The sequence below is a fragment of the Hippopotamus amphibius genome, chromosome 3, assembly GCF_030028045.1.
Source record: "Hippopotamus amphibius kiboko isolate mHipAmp2 chromosome 3, mHipAmp2.hap2, whole genome shotgun sequence".
Classification (NCBI taxonomy): Eukaryota; Metazoa; Chordata; class Mammalia; order Artiodactyla; family Hippopotamidae; genus Hippopotamus; species Hippopotamus amphibius.
In genome coordinates, this window is record NC_080188.1 from 20,113,921 (window position 1) to 20,135,290 (window position 21,370).

The 21,370-nt window shown below is 44.0% G+C and overlaps 1 protein-coding gene across 13 annotated transcripts in view; it reads right to left on the minus strand.

Moving 5' to 3' along the window:
* The window catches only part of APBB2 (amyloid beta precursor protein binding family B member 2), a 360,089-nt gene that overhangs the window by 22,461 nt on the left and 316,258 nt on the right, over positions 1-21,370 (minus strand). The window contains exon 1 of one of the 13 annotated variants that reach the window (XM_057729831.1): positions 155-300. The exons of the other annotated variants lie outside the window; for them this stretch is intronic. Within the exon in view, the coding sequence (XP_057585814.1) occupies positions 155-210 (56 nt within the window). The 5' untranslated portion in view covers positions 211-300. Of the gene's footprint in view, positions 1-154; positions 301-21,370 lie in introns of those variants that run through there. 13 annotated transcript variants of the gene reach the window in all.

A 21,370-nucleotide genomic window follows, 5' to 3' on the forward strand; every position in this document is an offset into this window, starting at 1 on the left:
ACGCAGGACACATAACAATCACAATGAGAAAAGCGTAAACCAAACAAAGACAATGAGGGCGATGACGGTGGCGACAGGGCATGGAGAAAGCAAGTGAGCTTTGCCAGACACCAAAGACAGCATGAAGGGGGAGAAGTGAAAATCGGCCGGTTACCTCTCTCTGAATCCGGGAAGGCATGAGGGAAGAGAGCAGAAACAACACGTTAGCATTCACACAGCATCCGGTAAAGGACACAGTCCTGTTCACAGAGGCTCTGAGTGCTGACATCCCATCTTACTTCCCAACTCGGCTGCAATTAACAGCCTGTCGGTGCTTATTTTAGCTGAACTCTCTCACACGGAAGTGTGTACTTTGAGCCACGGTACGATGAAGCCAAGAGATGCCAGCTGAGTTTACAGAGGCGACATATCAACCGGGGGGAGGTAATCAAGCCTAAAATATCGCAGTGAAGTACGGGAAGCCGTCTGCAGTGAACAGGAGTACTAATCCTCATTTCCCAGCTCCACCTGCTCCCAATAAAAAACACATGGAAACAACGACATGGCAACAGCTTTACCTGCTTTACTGACACGTCTGACATCCCATTAATAGAGCTACAACATTACAACCCAGAGTACTGTACTCCTTCCACGCGCTGCATCCGGAGGGAGGGGGCAGAGGCAGGGCAGCAGGCCAAGGGCAGAGATGGGCCGCGGCAGGGCCAGTAGGTGAGCTTTAAGGTGAGCAACCAGATTTGTGCCGGGGAAGGCAGGGGCAGAACGTGGAGAGGGGCCGACAGCAATCTGGAGTTTGGGGCTGAACGCTCTGCGTTCCATCCCCAGAGCTGCTCTGAGCTGCCAGGCCGACCCTGATGAAGCCACGTAACCTCCCGACCCAGAGCGCGCAGCCCCCACTTCTGGTCTCAGCACAGCCAATTGGAAGGGGCCCGAGGGCAGAGCCCCAAGTCAGTCACAGGCATGCATCACACTTGAGCAGACTGAAGAGGCGGAGCACTGGATAACAAGGAGGAAAGGCGGAAAGCTGCCCTTGCAGGGGCTCTGTGGCCAGGGTCACAGAGCGGCCAGCAGGACCCTGCGGAGATCAGAGCTGAAATCACGGCGTGGGAGAGCAAGCAGGCCCCACAGCAAAGCACAGTCACTGGGCAGAAAGGCGGAGCTACCCACCCTGATACTGAATATTGACTGTGACACCTTATTAAATGCAGGGAAGGCAGGCAAGCAAGCAAACAGCCTAAGTCAAAGATCTATGGTCTTATAGGAAAGACAACAAAAAAGAGTGTGTATGTTAATATATGCATAGTAAAACATCTGGGACAACTTAACATCCAAACTGTCAACTCTTATCTGGAGGGAGGATTACAGAGGATTGTATTGAATATATTTGTTTAAATATTATACAATAAGAATACGTGACTTCCGTAACAAACATGTAAACATCTACCCCAATACTTGAGGAAAACCACCATGATACGCACGCCGCGAGGCACGAGTAACCACACTGCAGCATATGTGACGACCGCAGTCACACTCCCAGCGACTAGGCTCTGTGTTGCCCTAACAGCAACCTGACAAGGTAAATAACTACTGTTCTTGCCAACAGAAAAGGAAACAAGCTCAGAGAGGTTAAGGGACTTGACCAACGTCACACAGAGGTACATGGTGAAGTCAGCATTTGACTGTAGGCCTGCAGGACTCTAATTCTGGTCTTCTGAGAATGCACCTAGGACGGGAGCCCCATGCTTCTTCACAGTCCTGCAGAACCACCTCGCAGTGTGTCTCCCAAATGAGCCAGCAGGCTGCTATGCACAGGGATTCAGGATGGGGCAAAGGGTCTGCAACGGGGGTTTTAGGTGAACAGGGGGACCCCCCTCCCTCCCTGTGGCCTGTGAACTTTTGCAGGGGGAGAAGGCAGCTGAAAATTCCCTAGAGAGTCCCTTTAGCTGAGTAAGGGGTCAGGGCTGTGTTCAAATCCTGCTGGTTACTTACCCTCTCTTTTTCCTAGGCTCCCTCTCTGTGCCCCTCGGAACCTGCTTCCTCGTCAGTGAAAAAGGGACAAGGACCCCTGGCTCAGGGTAATCATGAGAACTCAATTAAATGAGATGGCGTGTGCAAAACATGCCTGCTATGTCACACATGCAAGAGACTGCATCACTATAGCTACCACCACCTGGTCATCTGACCGTGTCACGTCTCAGGTGGGTCATGCTGGGCAGTGTGAGGTGCAATGTCTCCCACCAAAGAAAGGGCACTTGGGGGAGCATTTGTGGCCTCTCCTCAGATTTACTGGGCACCACTTACCACAGGATGAGGTCACCTCCCCCCATATCGCTCCTGCCCCTCTGCACCGCCCGACTGTCAAAGGCAGTCTTTGGAGGCAATTTAGATGATCGGCAAAGGATCCAAAGACCTGGATTCTACTCCCAGTTTCAGGAAATGCTCTGCAAGTCACTTAAGCTGCATCTTGGGTTTCTCATCTAAGATCAGATGCTCTTAGAATCTGCCAATGTTCAGATTTTTATCCGAAGAGAATTCAAGTGCTTGCACTCTTACTACAAAGATGAATGGGCAGCATTTCTTTGACTAATTTTTGATTTATGCCAGGTGCTTTTAACCTTTTATTCTTAATAAAAAGCTTATGCCTAGTATAAGTACTATACTTAAGTAACCTTGAGTCTAGACACCCAAGGATATATCTGTTTCTTTTGTGTATAATTATTATTGGCGTCTTGGATATTTGGAATCAGACCCATTACTAGTGATTCACTTAAGGAAATAACATCAATATGTAGCTACTATGTTTTTCCCTGAAGGCAGTACTCAGAAAAATGACACTGTGAACTTTTAACAAGGTTAACTTGCTTGGGGTTAATAGACACTGCTTGATTTCAGTGTTGAAGAGAAAAACCAGCCACAAAGAGGGACTTCAGAGTGATCTCTGAAACGTCATTCAAAAAATGACAGAGTCCCAGTGGCGGCTGCTTCACCAATTTGACACCCTGTAACGTGCTGGGGAAGAAACATCAGCCCAAAGTTGGGCTTCTCCGTGAGACGAGCCATTCTGAGCGTGGGCTCGGCTACGTATAGAGTCAGGCGCACGCGTGGTCCCTCCTCACTGTACAAGATGCGGGTGGGAAGAATTCAGCCCCAGGATGAATTCCACGCCAGCCACACACCCGAAGGCTGCCTGATCCGCACGCTCTTGGCGGCTGTTTCTTGGGAAAATGAACGGAGGAGTAACTGGCAATGTTTTCATTAAAATAAGCCTGAAATAACAGAACGACTTGGCATGTGTAACTGGGCATCTACATGCATAGGAAATTCCTCAAAAAAAAAAAAAAAAAAAAGCATAGCAGAATAGCAAGTCTACGACTCCAGCTTTTTGGAAGAGGATGCATCTCCCCGGCACAGCCACCAACTTCTTATGCAATGCACACCACCGACTTTTCACAAGCTGAGCACGTAAAGCAAAGACTTGCCAGGGTACTTCTCGCTCCACGTTTGCAGAACTCTCTGCTTTGTGCTACTTTCTGATGCTCGTCTTGCATCCCTGAGAGTCTTTTGAGCTTTCTGAGCACCAGCACAGACCAGCATTACCCACAAGGCAATGAGGTAAAGACATAAAACTTCACGTCATGAAAACTCTCACACCAACTCCTGAACCTGACAGTTTCTCTTTTTTTCCCCAGCTTCGAGTGTTTTGTCCCTGACATTTATTCATTGTTTGTGCTTGGTCAAGGCCCTTAGTCTCTTTGTTCTTCAGTCTCCCTGTCTGTGAAACGGGAGCAACAGTGGTACGACTCATGTCCTAAGAGTGCTGTGAGGATCGCACTCATCCATCTGTGTCAGACTCGCACAGCAGGACGGCCTGCAGTGTGGACCTGATGGGTATGCTGAGTAGTGTGGTTACCAACCCATGGGGAGGAGGGGCGGGGGAGGTCTGCTAAGAGGAAGGTGTCTAACCTGTTTTGGATCATGGAACCTTTTGGACTCTGATGAAAACACTTCAGAAAGAAATACATACAGACCCACACTTTTACATACCATCTCAAGGGGGTGGGGAAGAAAGTTCAGTAATCCCTGAAACTCGTTCACAGACCCCTTTAGAATCCACACCCTGCAGGTGAAAGACCTCCGAACTGAATTCTGAGTTTATGCAAATTTACCATCTGGTGTCTAGTGAGTTTCAGAAAATTCAGCTCAGGGAGAGGTTCTGTCCTTCCCAGAGCCAAACGGCACCAGGAACATCTCTCTCTGACAAATGTACCTTCCCTTGCAAAACAAGCATCCTTCCCACCTCCCTGCTCCTGCCCCCCAGCACCACGCAGCCTGTTAACTGTTGACTGGCAGATATAGGAGTTAGTGTTCCAACTGGAATAAGTGTGAAGTTGAGGATCTAAAGTGGTTTAAGGTTATTGAAATTCAAGGCACATCCTTCTAAACAAAGGACTTTCTCATGCCACTAGAGAGAAAACACAATAGTTACCAGTCAGCTTACTAATGAGGCAGAAAAAGGGTATTTGAGAGCAACCAGGAAATGAGAATTTTTTTCAAAGTCCATCTTTGAAGAGAGCAAGAATTAACGAGCATCTGCTTTCATCTGTGCTGTATTACAGTTAAAAACAAAAACCCAAAAAACCTTGCTTCTCTGAACATCTGAGCAAAAAGAGAACACACACACAACTTATATTTAGCTCTCACGTGAGAGAGAATTCATGCCACATTATGGTTTCAGGGTATAAAGTTTAGGGCACAATCAAAGGATAAAATTAATGTAAAATATACCTGAATTGTGAAACCATGCGCTGGCTTCCTTCCTGAGAGTAGAGACGGCAAAACAAGAAACAAAATACTCCACACCCAGAAAGCCCCTAACTGACGAGGTCGGAGAACAAGGTAACGCTGAAAGACTTTTTGCACAGAGTAGGGAAGATGACAGTTCCCTGTACTGGCAAAGCGGTTTCCATGCAAGAAGTGCCATGAGGGCACCAACCACTGGCAGGGCACGGACCAGGCTCTGAGTTAAAACCACGGCGAGCCTGTCAGTGAATTCCCTTCGACTCCACACACCCAGGCCAGCCTCATGGAGGGTCTCTTGTAAGGAAGACACCTTCTTAAATCTGTCTCTAAACGTTCAAGAGTCTTTAGGGCTATACCTATGTAGCCAATCCACATTCCTTTGTGCAGAGAGAAGGAATACTAGTACAGATCACACAAAAAGCCAAGACATTCGGCCTTCATTTAAATTTTGGAGACACATGTAGATACAAGTATCCCTGATACTCTGTAAACTCAATAATACCTACACAAAAATAGGCATCAACACTAGAATGACTGACTACTAAAAGCAAAATAACACTAGCGGTTCCCTTTTTATTCCATCTGCCGCCCAGCCAGGCTCTGCTCTTGGTGCCCGTTATCACCTAGCCACACAATAACCTGGTAGGGGAGCCTCACTGCTCTCATTTTATAAGAGAATCTAAGCTTTGAACCCCCACAGCTAGAAAGTGGTGGATCCACAAGTGGAAGACAGGTTGGCCTGGCCCGTCTCGCCTTTGCTCTGTGTTTTGGGGGCACCTGGCACCTGAGCCTGTCTTCTTCCCAGTGAATGGGCTCTCCTCACCCCTTGATAAAGAGAGGCAGCCTCAGCTCTCCCCTCCTGTCTCCATCCCTGTTGGATCTTTGGCTCCACCACAGCTGGACCAGGTGACAAAAATTAATTGCTGTGCTTGGTCTAAATACCTTTCCACGGCAAAGGCTGAGAATTTCCTTCTTTCTTTATACAGCAGACACTTATCCTGTGGCTCCCCTGCTTATAACTAGCTCCCACCCCAGGCTCAAACTCCTCATCTATCTTCCTAACCTCACTTCCTGCCCAACCACACTTGCTGGGCTCCAGCCATACTCTGTTCACAAACACGCCCAGCAGTTCTGCCTTGGAGCCACGGTTTCTGTTGCCTGGATACTTAGTCCCCCAGATATCCTATGAGGGACTCCTTATAGTCATCCCTCCGGACCACCCAGTCACCGTCAACTCTCAAGGTATCTAAAACTACCCTGCTTATTTGTTTACTGTCTGTCCTTCCTTCTCCCCCATAAAAAAGTAAAATTCGAGTCAATGGCAATCTTTCCTCCTTGTTCACTCACCATCATGGGTAAGTGTTCACTCATCACTGTCTCGCACATAGGAGGTAATCAATAAATATTTTTGACTAAGTAAATAAGTAGCATAAACAAAGGTCTTTCCCCCTTATTCCCGATCATGTTGGTAAGAGAATAATGCCGTGAACAACAGGGACTTGACTGGATTTCTTCTTTTCCTGCTTTTGTTTATTACAGTGGGCACTTTAAAAAAAATAATTTTAGTTCACATTGTGTTCTCATGTCAATGAGAAACAATGTTGATAAAACATATATTTTATCTGAATGGGCAGGAGGCGAGTTCTGAGATTATTAATCTCTCATGACTTGATTTGAAAACAAAGCAAATCTATACGCTGATCATCTCCAGCAAAAATGACATTTCCAGAGGCCCTAACTAGATTCTTCCTTCAAAACATTTGTCTAAATGAAAAACGGCTCCTCTGCTCCTAAAGAAATCAATATATAAATTTCCCTTGTATATTGATTCTATCAAGATTTACTGACTTCCCGGATAATCTTCTTTATCTTTGTACTCTAAGAGATATAAACTTTTGTTTATCATTTAGAGAAAAGACCCCAGACAACCACTTCCATCCACACTGAGACAGGGGAAATAAGGAGAGCTGAACTACATATAAGGCAACAGAGAGCATCCCTGGCCCTCTGCGCCACCCCTGGAGGTGCTACACTACCTGAGCAGGAGTTAACTTCACGATACAGTTGGACAAAGGCACACCGTTCCTATTTGGTAAGATTACCTTGTATACACAGCTAGCTTCCTTATTCCAGCATCTTTTTTCTTTTCCCTCAAATACGATAAACATTTAAAAAAACAAAACCACAATCCCATCATGGTACCATCCTGTTTTTACTGCGTCTACCTTCCTTTTATTGTCCATATGTCTTCACACTTGATAAACAGAATTACACGCCATCTCAGAGAAGCTCAAGCATGGGTCTGGGAACGTCTGAATGACAGTCGGCCACAGAAGTACCCCTAACAGCCTGACCTTCTTCAGGAATGCTCTCTGGAGACAGGTTCCCAGAATACCATAAAGTTGCCCAAAGGTGACCAAGCCTTCTTGCTTCCTAAGGACAAGGTCTCTATTTCAGTTGCCACTGTGGTTTCCACGCAGGTCCCTTAAATCAGGGGTCACAAACGAGGGCCCCAGGCTCACAGTCCGTCTGTCCCCTGTCTGCTTTTACAGACAGAGCGTCACTAAACACAGCCGCACGCCTTCCTCTCCTGTTGTCTAAGGCTGCTTCTGTGCCACCACGACAGAGCTGGGGAGTTGCCACAGAGACCACAGAGCCCCACCTATTTAATATTTGGCCTTTTACAGAACAAATGCGAAACTCTGCTCTAGATGTCAGCCTGATTCAGGGGTGCAACATACAACCTGGACTAACAGGGAGACGAGGACCAGCTCAATAACTTGCGGAGCCCAGCGCAAAGTGAAAATGCAAGCCCTGCGTGAAAAATTACTACAAATTTCAAGATGGTAACAGCAGAGCAGTAAACCGAGCGTGCGTTAAACCCCGTTGTGACTGGCTGAGATGGTGGAATCATCCTCCTTACAGGTGACAAATTCCAGGGCCAGCTGGAAACTATTCCACCTAGAAGCAGGAGTAACAACTCTTCCAATTTGCAGCTTTAGAAGCAAAATGTCTTTTGCTCAACTAGATCCTACCTGGATGCTCAAACTGAGAACCAGAATCAATATGGGTCTCTGCTCCAGCCAGTTTATAAAAAACAAAACACACTAGACTCCTTGAAAACAGCATTTTCATGTAACCTGGCAAACAGATGCATGCTTCAACACGACAGAATCAGGTCAAATCAGCCTTGATTGTCAACTGTGTTCTCTGCAGCTGCTTTTTCTCTATCATAATTATTTCAACTGTCATAATTTACTCATCCCCAGACACACTTCCATGTTCTAGGGGAACCAGTCCAGGCTTTCAGATCAGAAGGGATGGCAGCCCCGGTCACTGTCGCCCCTCCTCATCTGCCTAAAATTCTGACTGCAGAAGGAATATCTTCCGCATCAAGATTTCTCTGCAAACTCAAACCAAACTTGGTTTCAAAACCAAAGTTAACTGACAAAGACATTGTATGCTTTCATATTCCAAATCTGAAGCTAGAAGGAGGGACCAAAAAAAAAATCCCATCAGAGACCAAGAATTTCATTTCTCTACTTTTTAAATACAAGAAGTGGCTTTTCTAGCTCTCAAAATGCACCGTGAATTTCCTGCAAAGTTACTAAGGAACATTACTCTTTCTGATTTTAAATAGATATAGAACAAGCCTTATTTACGACAGAAGATCTGTTGTTGGAACCATGAAGGATATGGTATACGAAATAAACAACTTCAAGTGCAATTATCGATGGTATCTTATAAATCTGGAAGCAAAGGTAGAGTAATTCCGTATGGATTAAAGCTTAAACCTGTCTTCTTTCTTACTGTGATCCTTCACTTTTATGACAGAACAAAGAAAATGCTCAAAGGTCTGATAACCAGTTGAGAAGGACAGGGCACTGAAGGGTGAAAATGTTCTGGAAAAAATGGCCAACTGCAGAGCACTCCACTGGGCAGGGCTGCTCATCTGCACTGGAGACTAAGACAAAATGAAGTCGAGGTCTTGGCATAACGTAAACTAAAAGTGAGTTGCCCGTTGCTTAACTGTCCTTATAAAGTCATTATTTCCATTAACATATCCAACAGAAATAAACAATGAATCTAAAAATCCAGGTATGGTCCTAGATGACTCCTTTTCCTGCATCTTCTATAGTCAACCCTGCCAGTTCAGTCTCCACAATCTGCATCTCTTCATCCCCTCTGCCACCACTTGGATCTTTCCTGGACCAGGACTTGCAAACCAAACCCCCAGCTTCCACCTCAGCTCCCAATATCCACACCCCTTCAAGCATTCACCGAGATCTTCCTTATGAAATAAATTAGATCATGGCATTCCCCTGGTTATCACCTTTCAGAGGTTTCTCATGGCATTAAAAGAAAACCAAACCTTCAGCCATAACCAAAAAAGCCCTGTTTGATCCTGCCCCCCTCCCGCCAACCACCTCTTCCACCCTAGCGCACATCACTGGCCTCCCCGCTCCAGGCTCCAGCCACGCTGGCCTTCTCGCACATCCTTAAACATGCTGAGCACTCCTCGTCCTTCCTCCTTCCTCCTGCTCCCCTGACACATCTGGCTTCCTCCCAGCTTTCAAGCTCAGCTCAAACATCACCTCCTAGGACGGGCTGCCCCTTGGTGCCCCCTTTCCCCACCGAGGTATTCTCTCTCTGCTGCCTTGTGCTGTTGACCTCACGCTACTTATCAAAATCCATTTCATCTTGCTTCCGGAATTGTTTTCCAGCCTATCTCCTGCCTCTTTGAACCCTGTCTGTCTCATTCCCTCATGTGCCTCACGAGATGCCTGACACACAGGTGTCCCACATCTGCTGAAGGGCAAATTAATCCATAGATTATAAATACGATGTACATGTGATCATCACAGTTAACCCCTAGAAACAGAAAATGAAATATTTCATCTGCATTCATCCAACTACTCAATTATTTATGGAGAGCATCCTATGTCAGGTACTATGTTAAGGACAGAGGAATTCAAAGGGCTAAGACGTCCTCAAAAATGTTATGTTCTGTATTTAAAGCAGGCAGTTGAAAAGAACAAGTTATACTCCTACTTAGTATGTTTCCACGTGACCCCAGGATTTGTGGAAAAGTCTGAAAACCCAGACAAGCGAGAAATAACGTGTCATCAGAACACTCCCCCAAATCCACAAAAAAACAGAGAGAGCGTGATAGGGGTTTTCCAACCATGTTCCAGGTCTCTAAACCTAGGAGTCACCTCAACACCTGGGAAACTGGGGACAGATATAAAGCTTTGCTCAGTCAGTGGTACAGAAATGAAATTCAATCCTGTTCCAGATGAAAGCTATTGAGGAGGGACTAGGAGACTGCATGAATGATAGTTTTCGAAACAGACTGGAATAACCACATCTAAAAAAACACAATGAAACTGTTCAGACTCTTTGAGAACTCAGCTTCTGGCCTCTTTGCAGTCCCAGGCTCCTCTGAGCGGTATCCACGATCAAGGCAAGCAGGTTCAAGAAGACAGAGTCCAGTGCACAACGACCCACTGGTCTGATTAATACCACCACCCTTGGAGCGGTTTATACCTACAGCCTGGGTTCAGCTGACCTCTAGGGCAGCAGCCAGCAGCAGCATCCTCTTGGCTCACCTCAAGGTCACCCACACTGCTTCCCAGGGATGCTCCAGTTCAGAGGACCCCAAATGGGTCCTATGCCAGAACAGTGTGAGCCAAGAGAGCAAGAAGGTTGCATTTCAACATTAGGGTCAATGGCGAGCACACAACAATTGTTCAATAAATGCCTGTTAAATGATCCCCATTGTTCAAAAGCCAGGACTTGCTAGAATGACAGAAAAACTCATAAACGAACCAGCAGCTGTCAGAAAGGTGGGGTTCCTGACCAAACCAGCACATAGCCCATGCCTTCACTCTGAGCCACGTTCCACAGCACTTTCTACAACCATGGCTGATGCCTTATAGAAAGTCTCTCCCCTACTAAGCTTGTTCTACACATCTCACTTTGGGCAACACAACCACTGATAACTTACAAAATTACAGATGAAATTTAGAAATACAGATTTGGGGCTGTTCTCAGAATGCATTATGCATCTAACTTCTTGGGAAAGACCTCAGGACACTACTGTCTTGAGAGGCTTCACAAAGCAAGTAACAACTCAAAGGCAGTACCAAAGATCTGAACTTTGGGGGAGAAAACTTAAGAACTGCTTTTGTGTCAGAGTAAGGCTGGAGGAGGAACTGATGGCTCCGTGGTCTAAAGAAACTAGAAAGAGAACAACGTGAGGGAAGCAGGCGGAATCCACCATTCATGATACCAGTCAAAGCTACGCTGCAGCAGCAGTTATAAAAAGAAAGGAAAGACTAATGAGAATGACTCCTCCCCGCCTTCTCCCACCCAAGGCAGTAATGAAGATTCACAGCTAACACATTAATTGGGGAATCGATAGACATGCCTGGATATAATATGGTACAGGGAAACAGATAATAGAAAAGACACAGATTCCCTGAGAATCCAATCAAGGGTTGTGTTCAATATTTAGATCACATTTTTCTTTATTAAAAACAAAAACAAAAAACACCAAACCAAAAATCCACTTCTTTTCAGTGCCAAGAACGAGCATGTGATAAGTTGGCTGCTTTTCTACATTTTGGGAATTTGAGACATTTTCTCACATGGAAGTCCACCAATATTGTAAGCCATACAGCTAAAATTATTTGAAACTGCATAGTCTTTCTACACCAAAGTACGTTGCTTCTAATTCAAAAATCAGACTACCAAGAGTCTGCAATATTTTTCACTCCTCATATAGACAAGAGGACATACACGCGGATGCACCAGAGGGCATGTGAGATGAATGCACTCATTTACTCAACCATAACACTGGGCACAACAGAATTGCCCAGGGCGGACCATCCAAACGGCCCACCCCCGAACAGCTTCCCGCCACGCTGGTAAATAGCATCAGAAGACTCCTTCACCTTCCTCCCGTTTCACACAATCCTCATCCTTCCCTCCAGCAAGGCAGAAAGACTCCTCCTCGGCCTCCTGGCCACCCCCTCGCTAAGCACTGACTCCGGGGAAGGGAGGATGCAGCCTTTGTCCCACAGGCGCCCACCCCGCCCGTCACCTCCGTGCTCACCTGCAGACAAAGGCGCGCCGCCCCCTCCCCACGTCCTTCACCTTGGCCTCCTGGGCCGCCCTGGAGCTGGGCGAGGATGCCGCCCCCGTGCAGGGGACGAGACCAAGTTGCGGGCACCAGCCGCCCCGGAGCGGTCGCTCACAGCAGCAGCGGTGCGTTCCCTTCGTCTCAAGTTGAAGCGAGTGCCATCCGCGCCTCGCCGCTCCCGGCCCGCCCGCCGCTGCAGCCCATTGGCTGCTGGGCAGGCACGTGGGCCGCCGCCCCCACCCCCACCCCGCGCCCCGCTGCCAGGTGCCCCCGCCAGGTGCTCCCTGCCGCTGGCGCCGGGGCTGAACAAAAGAGAGGAGCGGAGTGCCCCCATCCCAACCTGCCCCCATTCTATGACGAATGTTTCCCTTTTGGGACTCCCAGGACTTGGAAAATTCATCCTCATCCCACCTCTTTAGAAAGTTGACATCCCGGGCCTGGGTTTCAGGTTTCTCATAGGACCTGCCCGACGGGTGCCAGGGACAGGGGCCGTACTGCAACTCTCAGCCAGAAAGCCTCTGCAGTACCACAGCTAAGCAGAAGCAAACTGTGGTTTAGTCGATCAGGCAGCAAGTTCTGAACGGACCTGAAAGGTAGTTTTCACAGATTTCCTGCCAATTTACACGGAGCATATTAACAGCGGTTCACTCCTCCACACCTCTCCCAACCCCTCCTCTCTTAAGGCACCTTTTGCTCACTGCTGACTTAACGTGGAGATGACACGGGCACCCCAACATTGTCATCTAGCGGAGAGCGCCCCTCCCCCCACATACGAGGAAGCAGAAAAGTGTCCCCCTGGCTAAATAACAGCATTTAAAATGAGTGCTGGCCAGTCACTGGCCAAAATAGTTTTGAAAGGAAAACCCAAGGTCTCTTACTGACCATATTCTATGTGTACGGAAAGTATTTCCTTTTTCTACTTATTTCTGGGCGAGAATAAGTTATTTGATCAATTACAAAATGAAATAGGCAGGGAACATTACCCATGTTTTCTGCCAAATTCAAAGTTCCACACATTCCTTTTATAGGGAAAGGAACATAAAATACAAAATATACATGGTAAATCAAGAGTGTATGTAACTAAAAGGCCTTGTCTGGGTTTAGTAAAACATACCACAGATGTACTGGAAACTCTTTTTAATGTTCCTGTTTTAAAAGAGGATTAAACATCCTACTCATTCAGCATTTATTAAGCTCTTCCTAAGTGCCAGGCTCTAGGCTGACAATTTTATATGAGGCTTTTCTGGTTAGTGACTGTTTTCCAAGGGGGGCATGATTTAATTCATGGTGTATTGAATATATGACCAGTAACACCTCAGTTATTTAGAAGGATTGTTTACAATGAACTGCTGAGACGGCCACAGTTGTTCAGAACAGTCCATACTAGACGTGGGGGTGGGCTTGAGTCTTGGGGTTCAGCAGCCAGAACAGGTACCACCTAGTCTGGAGACATGAACCGACTTCACCAGATTGCACCTGCCACCCTGCCAGAGGACACCCTTCCGTCCTCCACATAATTCTAGTCAGTTTGGTTATCTGCTTCTCTGCCTATACCCAAGTGGAAGCCACAGATCAGAGGGGGTGGCCAGACACCCACTAGTGACAGCACAGTGTGACAGCCAAGGGTCTGCTGGCAGGGCTGACAAGACCTGCCAACTCTACCTCCTGCTACAGTCTCAAACTCACCCCCTTCTCCTACTCCACCACCTAGTGCCAGCCAGCGTCTCCTCCCATTGAAACGGTCGCAACAGTCTTCTCAGAGTTCTTTACCCTTGTCCCTGACTGGCTATTCTCACAGCAGCCACACAAGACCGTTTAAAAAAAGAAATCACAAATCCGAGCATCTGCGCTCCTGCTTTTAAACTCTACAACAGCTTCCTGCTGATTGGAAATAAAGTCCATAATCATTTTCAGGGTCTCTGAGGCCTCCTGGTTTCTGGTCTCTGTCTTCTTGCTGGTCAATGCTGCAATCCCATTCCCTCTGCTCTGTGTCTGCGCCAGCCTCCTCTGCTTTCAGTTTCTGGCAATGCCCAGCTACTTCCCACCTCAGAGCCTCTGCACCACCTGTCCCCGCTCCTGAGATGCTCTTCCCTGCACTACTCACCTGGCTAATCCCTCTCATCCTTCAGATCTCAGTTTATCTCCTTTGGAAAAATCTTCCTAACAGTACCGCCCACCTCACAACCCCAAGCATCCAGACTCTTCCTGCACAGTCCTTGTCTCCTGCACTTTACGGTGAGTTTTATACACTTATAGTAGTGTTTGGTTTTGTTCCTGTACAGTAAAGAATTCAGTCTGGCCTTTGCCATCGGCTTCTGGAAGGCAATCTTTAAGACACGGGATGTCATACCTGATATGAATGTTTTGCTTTACCTGGGGGTCTTGGGTCACACTAGATAGTCTTAATAATGTGGTTTAGGGTAGGGGCTTTGGGTCATCTGGCCTTAGTTCTGCCTCTTGTGGGGCTAGAGATGTAGCTCAGCTGGGTGGATGGTCAACCATGCTCACGTGGTGGAGCCCCTGTAACAATTCTGGACACCAAGGCACAGATGAACTTCCCTGGTTGGCAGTATTCTGTGCACACTGTCACACATCAATGCGGGGAAAGCGCTGCCATCCACGACCCCATAGGGAGGGGACAACGGAAGCTCTGGGTGTGGATCTCTCCTGGACTCGCCCTATGCACCTCTTCTCTTGGCGGAGTTTAATCTGTACCCTTTATCTGTGAGTTCTGTGAATCCTTCTAGCAGATTATCGAATCTAAGAATGGTTTTGTGGACTGTCCCTCATATTTTCAGCAGCAAGCATATTTCCTGACATACAGTAAGTGCATAATACATTTAATAATAATCAAATTTAATCAATCAATATTTTTATGGGTATGAGCATGTAATCAGCATGTAATGCCTTTACAATTTAAGGAACAGATGTCCATTTTGCCAACTCCTACTTCTGAGTCAAGGTCCAGATCAAAAGGCACCTCTTCCCTGAAGCCCTTCCCCACTGTGTTTTCTGGCCCATTGCTCTGCTTTCAGAGCAGTCAGTGGTGTTGAGATGTCTGTTCTTGTGAAGAACCTATGTTAGATCAACTCTGAGGGCCTAGCATTGGGCATGGTGCTTACACAGAGCAGGTATACAAAAGATGTTTGCAGAAAAAAGGCAATATTTTAAAAAAGCGTTTTGTTTATTGAAAGATAGGTTCAGTTATCTGTGAAATTCTGGTACATATTACAGCCCATTCCCTGAAAAATAAGGTAGCTGTTACTGTAGTAACTGAGTATTATAATGGTGTTCTACTCTATTATTTTCTTTGTTTCTTTCTAAAAATAGAAATGTTCCTCAAAATTATTATCCACGTTAGAAACCTGACATGCTTTAAATAAAAATACAAAAGCAGATCACCAAACTTTTAAGGCATCCGACTCCCTAATTAGAATGAAATATTACAGTTTATTTACATAATACATTAAAAAAATTAAAAAAAATCCAAGCACTAATCTTATTCTCCTCTGTACAAACCTAATTGAAAATCCAAACAGCACACCAATAACCTATGAGGTCCGCAAATAGCACAGAAAAATCAATTTTATTTCCTTCAGACCTGCATTTAAACTGGATAATAACTGCTATAACGTGCAACAGCCATAATCCAATTTCAATTTGTTTGATTAGATGAGTATAAACATTAAACAAGAAAGTCATGGGATTGTCATAACAATGTTCACACTGTTAACTCATTATAGAACAAAGCATTTAATTTGCTCCTAGAAAACATGCTGCTAGAAAATATATAAATATGGATTTGAAGAATCCTTAAATACCATCCACAAAGATCCTCATGTTGCCTCACCCAAAGATAAAAGCAGCTTTGAACTTGGAGGCCACTTGAAACTCGCCCTGAATTTAGGATAAGGAAAGCTCAGAATGACTCCTTGAACATCTGAGACTGTTTTTAAACACTCCCTCGTATCACAATGCATAATCACCAAGGATATCAAAGCAGCACCCGTGTTGGTGGTTCTTAAATTATAATGTGCATAGTAATTGTTAAAATGAAAATGCCTGGGCTCACTCCAAGAGACTGATTCAGAAGCTCTGGAGTGACCCCTTGCTCTTTTCACAAAAGCATCCAAAGGACTGGGAGGCAGGTGGCCTGTAGACGGTATATTGAGAAACTGTTTCCAGAGAAGGGGACAGAACTCCGTGGGTGAAGGAAGTCAAATGACACAGATAAAGACAATGGACAAAGCGATGCTGTAGCACCTTCTGTGTCCCCCACTAGACTCTGAGCTCCTGGGAGTTCAACCATGCCTTTTTCGGTTTTGTGTCTTTGGTATCCAGGTCAGTACGGAGCACTTACTAAATTAAGTTCATTTGTAGCAAAGTGGCATGCACCCACCCTCTCACCTACATGGACATCACGTGAATTCACCAGGGGTGCATTTCTCAAGGTCACACTTGATTCTAACAAGGTTATCAACAGAGCAGATGGGATGTTTGGGAAGGACATTGATCAACACCTTTCAAATTTCAATGTGCAAATACATCCTCTCCAGATTTGTTAAAATGCCAATTCCGATTCAGTAGGTTTGGGGCGGGGCCTGCATTTCTAAAAAGTTCCCAGGTGATGCTGATGCTCTAGCCCAAAGACTCCACTTTCAGAGGCAGGAACCCAGATGTAAATTAGCCAAACAAGGGCCACAATGAAAAAGAAACCGCAAAAAAAGAATGCAACCCTCAGATCTACAATGAACCCGGGCAATGAAAACCAAGGAGTAGTGGACTAAGAGTAATATTTCCCGACTTATTTTAAAGGACTATGTACTTAATGGTTGCTTATGGAAGAATCCATAACGTGCATTTGTAAAAGAAAACCCCCACTGCCCCACAAAACATCAGATACAGCAGAAGCTTTGCTTGCAGTCACATAAGGGTGTGAGCTTTATTCTAAAAGACCGCCAGGTTTTACTACAGTATCTTTTTAAACTCAGCTCTAAAGAAAATTTGGGGGAAAAAAAATTCTTGTGCTCAATGGCCCACAGTCTTCCTGGTCTGCTCTGTGAAATGCAAAGGCTATTTATAATAAATGTGTACAACAAAAATCTTCCTAAGAGGAAGACATTTCCAAGCCCTAGGTAGGAAGCGTAGCCTATTTTCTTTATGCAGTATTCAGCAGACAGAACTTTCCACTAGACCAAAGACAGTGGGCATCTCCCTGGCACTCAGTGTACTATAAAGAGACCAGACATTGCCCCTCCTCCTTCCTCTCTCCCTCTCTGCACCCCGCCTCCCACCTGACAGTTCCCAACTGCTAGGTGGTGGGAGGTGAGCATAAATCATTACCCTCGATGTTTCAGGATCCTAATAGAACCAGCACAACACTCAATTCTTAAAATGCATCTGCTCCGCTATCTCCCTTCTCAGCTCCCCGGCTTGTTCTCTCTGGGACACAGACTGCAAGGCGGTGCAAGGGCACTGAGAACCGGAGGATGAAGACCCCTCCAGGCTGTCCTCATGTTCACTCAGGAGTGACACTGGAGGGCCAAGGGGAATGCCTGGTCTCTGGCAATTCCCATGGTTAAATTAGAGAAAAATCATGTTTGTGTTTTGCATTAGAAACTCTGCCTTAAGCTGATACTAAATATGAGAAAGAATATATACATATATATGTATATATTCTTTTCCATTATGGTTTATTACAAGATACTGAATATGGTCCCCTGTGCTATACAGTAGGTCTTTGCTGTTTACCTATGTTATATAAGTAAGTCTGTAAGTCTGTTTCTATTTTGTAAATAGGTTTACTTGTATTTTTTTAGATTCTACATATAAGTGATATCATATTAAAAAAAGTTTAAGGTGGACACCATAATGATTTGACTTATATACATCATGAAATGATTATCACAAAAAGTCTCATATAGATACAAAATGAAAGAGAGAGAAAAAAATTCTTCCTGTGACGAGAACTCTTAGGATCTACTCTCTTAAGAACTTTCATACATAAAATACAGCAGTGTTAATTTTATTTATCATGTTGTACATTATATCCTATAACTGGAGGTTTCTACATTTTGACTGCCTTCATCCAATTCCCCCTCTCCCTACTCCTCCACCTCTGATCTTTCTCCTATGAGTTTGTTTGCTTTTGAAGGATAATTAACCTACCACGCTATGTTAGTTCCTGTTATACAACATAGTGGTTCAATATTTCTCTACATTTCAAGCTGATCACCATGATCAGTCATTACAATCTGTCATCATACAAAGATGCTACATAGTTACTGACTATACTCCTCACACTGTGCAGTTCATACCCCTGGCTCATTTATTTTGCAACTGGAAGTTTGTACCTCAATCTCCTGCACCTACTTTTTCCCCACCCCCACACTCCTCTTCCCTCTGGCAACCACCTGTTTGCTCTCTGTATCTATTTTATTTGTTCATTTATTTGGTTTTTTTAGATTCCACATATAAGTAAAACATACAGTATTTGTCTTTCTCTGCCTGACTTATTTCACTCAGCATAATACTCTCTAGGTACATCCATGTTGTCACAAATGGCAAGATTTCATTCTTTTTCACGAATGAGTAATATTCCTTTGTATGCATATATGTGCACCATATCTTCCTAATCCAATCATCAACTGAGAGACACTTAAGGTTGCTTTCATATCTTGACTACTGTAAATAATGCTGCAATAAACATAAGAGGGCATATATCTTTTCTGATTAGTCTTTTTGTTTTCTTCAGATAAATACCCAGGAGTAGAATGGCTAGATCATAGGTTAGTTCTATTTTTAATTTCTTGAGGAATCCCCATACTGTTTTCCACAGCTGTTGCATCAATTTACATTCCTACCAGCAAAGTACAATGGTTCCCTTTCCTCAACATCCTTGCCAACACTTGTTATTTGCTGTCTTTTTGATAAGAGCCATTCTGACTGATAAAAGCTGATGTCTCACTGTGGTTATGATTTGCATTTCCCTGATGATTAGTGATGTTGAACATCTTTTCACACACTTGTGCATTTGTATGTCTTCTTTGGAGAAATGTCTATTTAAGTCCTCTGCCAATTTTTAAGTTGGATTATGTTTTTTTGCTATTGAGTTATAGAAATTATTTGTGTGTTTTGGATATTAACCCCTTATCAGATATATTGTTCGCAACTCTTCCCATTCAGTAGGTGGCCTTTTCATCTTGTTGATAGTTTCCTTTACTGTGCAAAAACTTAGTTTGATGTAGTCCCACTTGTTTATTTTTGCCTTTGTTTCTCTGGCCTGAGGAGACATATCCAAAAAAAATATTACAAGACAATTACAAGTCAATGAGCTTACTGCCTATGTTTACTTCTAGAAGTTTTATGGTTTCATGTCTTACATTTAAGCTTTAATCTATTTTGAATTTATTTTTGTGCTTGGTGTGAGAGAGTAGTCCATTCTGATTTTTTTTGCATGTAGCTGTCCAGTTTCCCCAACACCATTTTTTGTAGAGGCTGTCTTTGCCCTACTGTCTTGCCTCCTTTGTCATTGATTAATTGCCCATACAAGTGTGGGTTCATTTCTGGGCACTCTATGCTGTTCTATTGATCTACGTTTCTGTTTTTTGTGCTGTTTTGATTAGTGTAGCTTTGTAGTAGAGTTTGAAATCAGGGAGCATGATATCTCCAGCCTTGTTGTTCTTTCTCAAGATTGCTTTAGCTATTCATGGTCTTTTGTATTTCCATACAAATTTTAGAATTATTTGTTCTAATTTTTCTAATCCATGAACACAGTATACCTTTCCATTTGTTTGTGTTGTCTTCAATTTCTTTCATCAGTGTCTTATAGTTTTCCAAATATAGATCTTTTGCCACCTTAGATTTATTCCTAGGTATTTTATACTTTTTGATGTGATTGTAAGAAGGGTTGTTTTCTTAATTCCTCTTTCTGATAGTTTGTTGTTAGTGTATAGAAATGCAACAGATTTCTGTACATTAATTTTGCATCCTGCAACTTTACTGAATTCTACATATAGTATCACATCATCTGCAAACAATGACAGTTTTACTTCTTCCTTTCTAATTTGGATTCCTTTTATTTCTTTTTTCTTTTTTTGGTCTTACTGCTGTGGCTAGGACTTCCAATACTATATTGAATAAAAGTGGCATGAGAGGGCGTCCTTCTCTTGTTCCTGACCTTAGAGGACATGCTTTCAGCTTTTCACCATTGAGTATTATGTTAGCTGTGGGCTTACCATCTATGGCCTTTGTTATGTTGAGGTATGTTCCCTCTATGCCCACTTTCTGAAGAGTTTCTATCATAAATGGATGTTGAATTTTGTCAAAAGCTTTTCTGCATTTATTGAGAAGGTCATATGATTTTTATTCTTCACTTTGTTAATGTGGTATATTACATTGATTGATTTGTGGATACTGAACCAGCCTTGCATCACTTGCACAAATCACACTTGATCATGGTGCCTGATCCTTTTAATGTATTGTTGAATTCGGTTTGCTAATAATTTGTTGAGGATTTCTGCAACTATGTTTATCAGTGATATTGGCCTGCAGTCTTTTTCTTTTGTGATATCTTTGATTTTCATATTAGAGTGAGGCTGAACTTAGTATAATTGTTGAGTGTATCAGTGGTTCATTCCTTTTTATTGTTGAGAATTTCATGTATGGATATACCATAGTTTGTTTATTAATCTACCTGTTCATGGGTATTTATGTTGTTTCTAGTTTGGGGCAATTACGAATAAAACTAATAATAAGAAAACAAACAACCCAATTTTTTTCAAATGGGCAAAAATTTAGATACACACTTCACTAGAGAAGATAGAACCAGAAGGTTTTCATAAGCACACAAGAGATAATCCAGGTCATTATCTGTTAGGAAAATGCAGATTAAAACTATGCATTGCCACTTCACACATTTTAGAATGCTAAAATAACAAAAGCCCATAAGCAAACAAACAAAAACTTGGCAAAACCAAGCACTGGTGTGGATGCTGAGCAACTAGAACACCCTGACACTGCTGGTAGGGATACAAAATGGTACAGTTACTTCAAAAAGCAGTTTGGAAGTTTCTTATGAAATTAAACACGCCATTATTATGCAACCCAGCAATCCCACTCCTAAGTATTTACCCACAAGAAGTGAAAACTTACGTTCTCACAAAAACTTGTATATGAATGCTTATAGCAACTTTATTTATGGTGCATGATTAATTTTCCTTTTAAGATGTTTAGTCAATTGTCTTTTTTTTTTTTAATGATTGATTGATTGATTGATTTATGTCTGTGTTTGGTCTTCACTGCTGCACACGGGCTTTCCCTAGTTGTGGTGAGCAGGGGCTACTCTTCTTTGTGGTGCGCGGGTTTCTCATTGCAGTGGCTTCTCTTGTGGAGCACGGGCTCTACGCACATGGGATCAGTAGTTGTGGC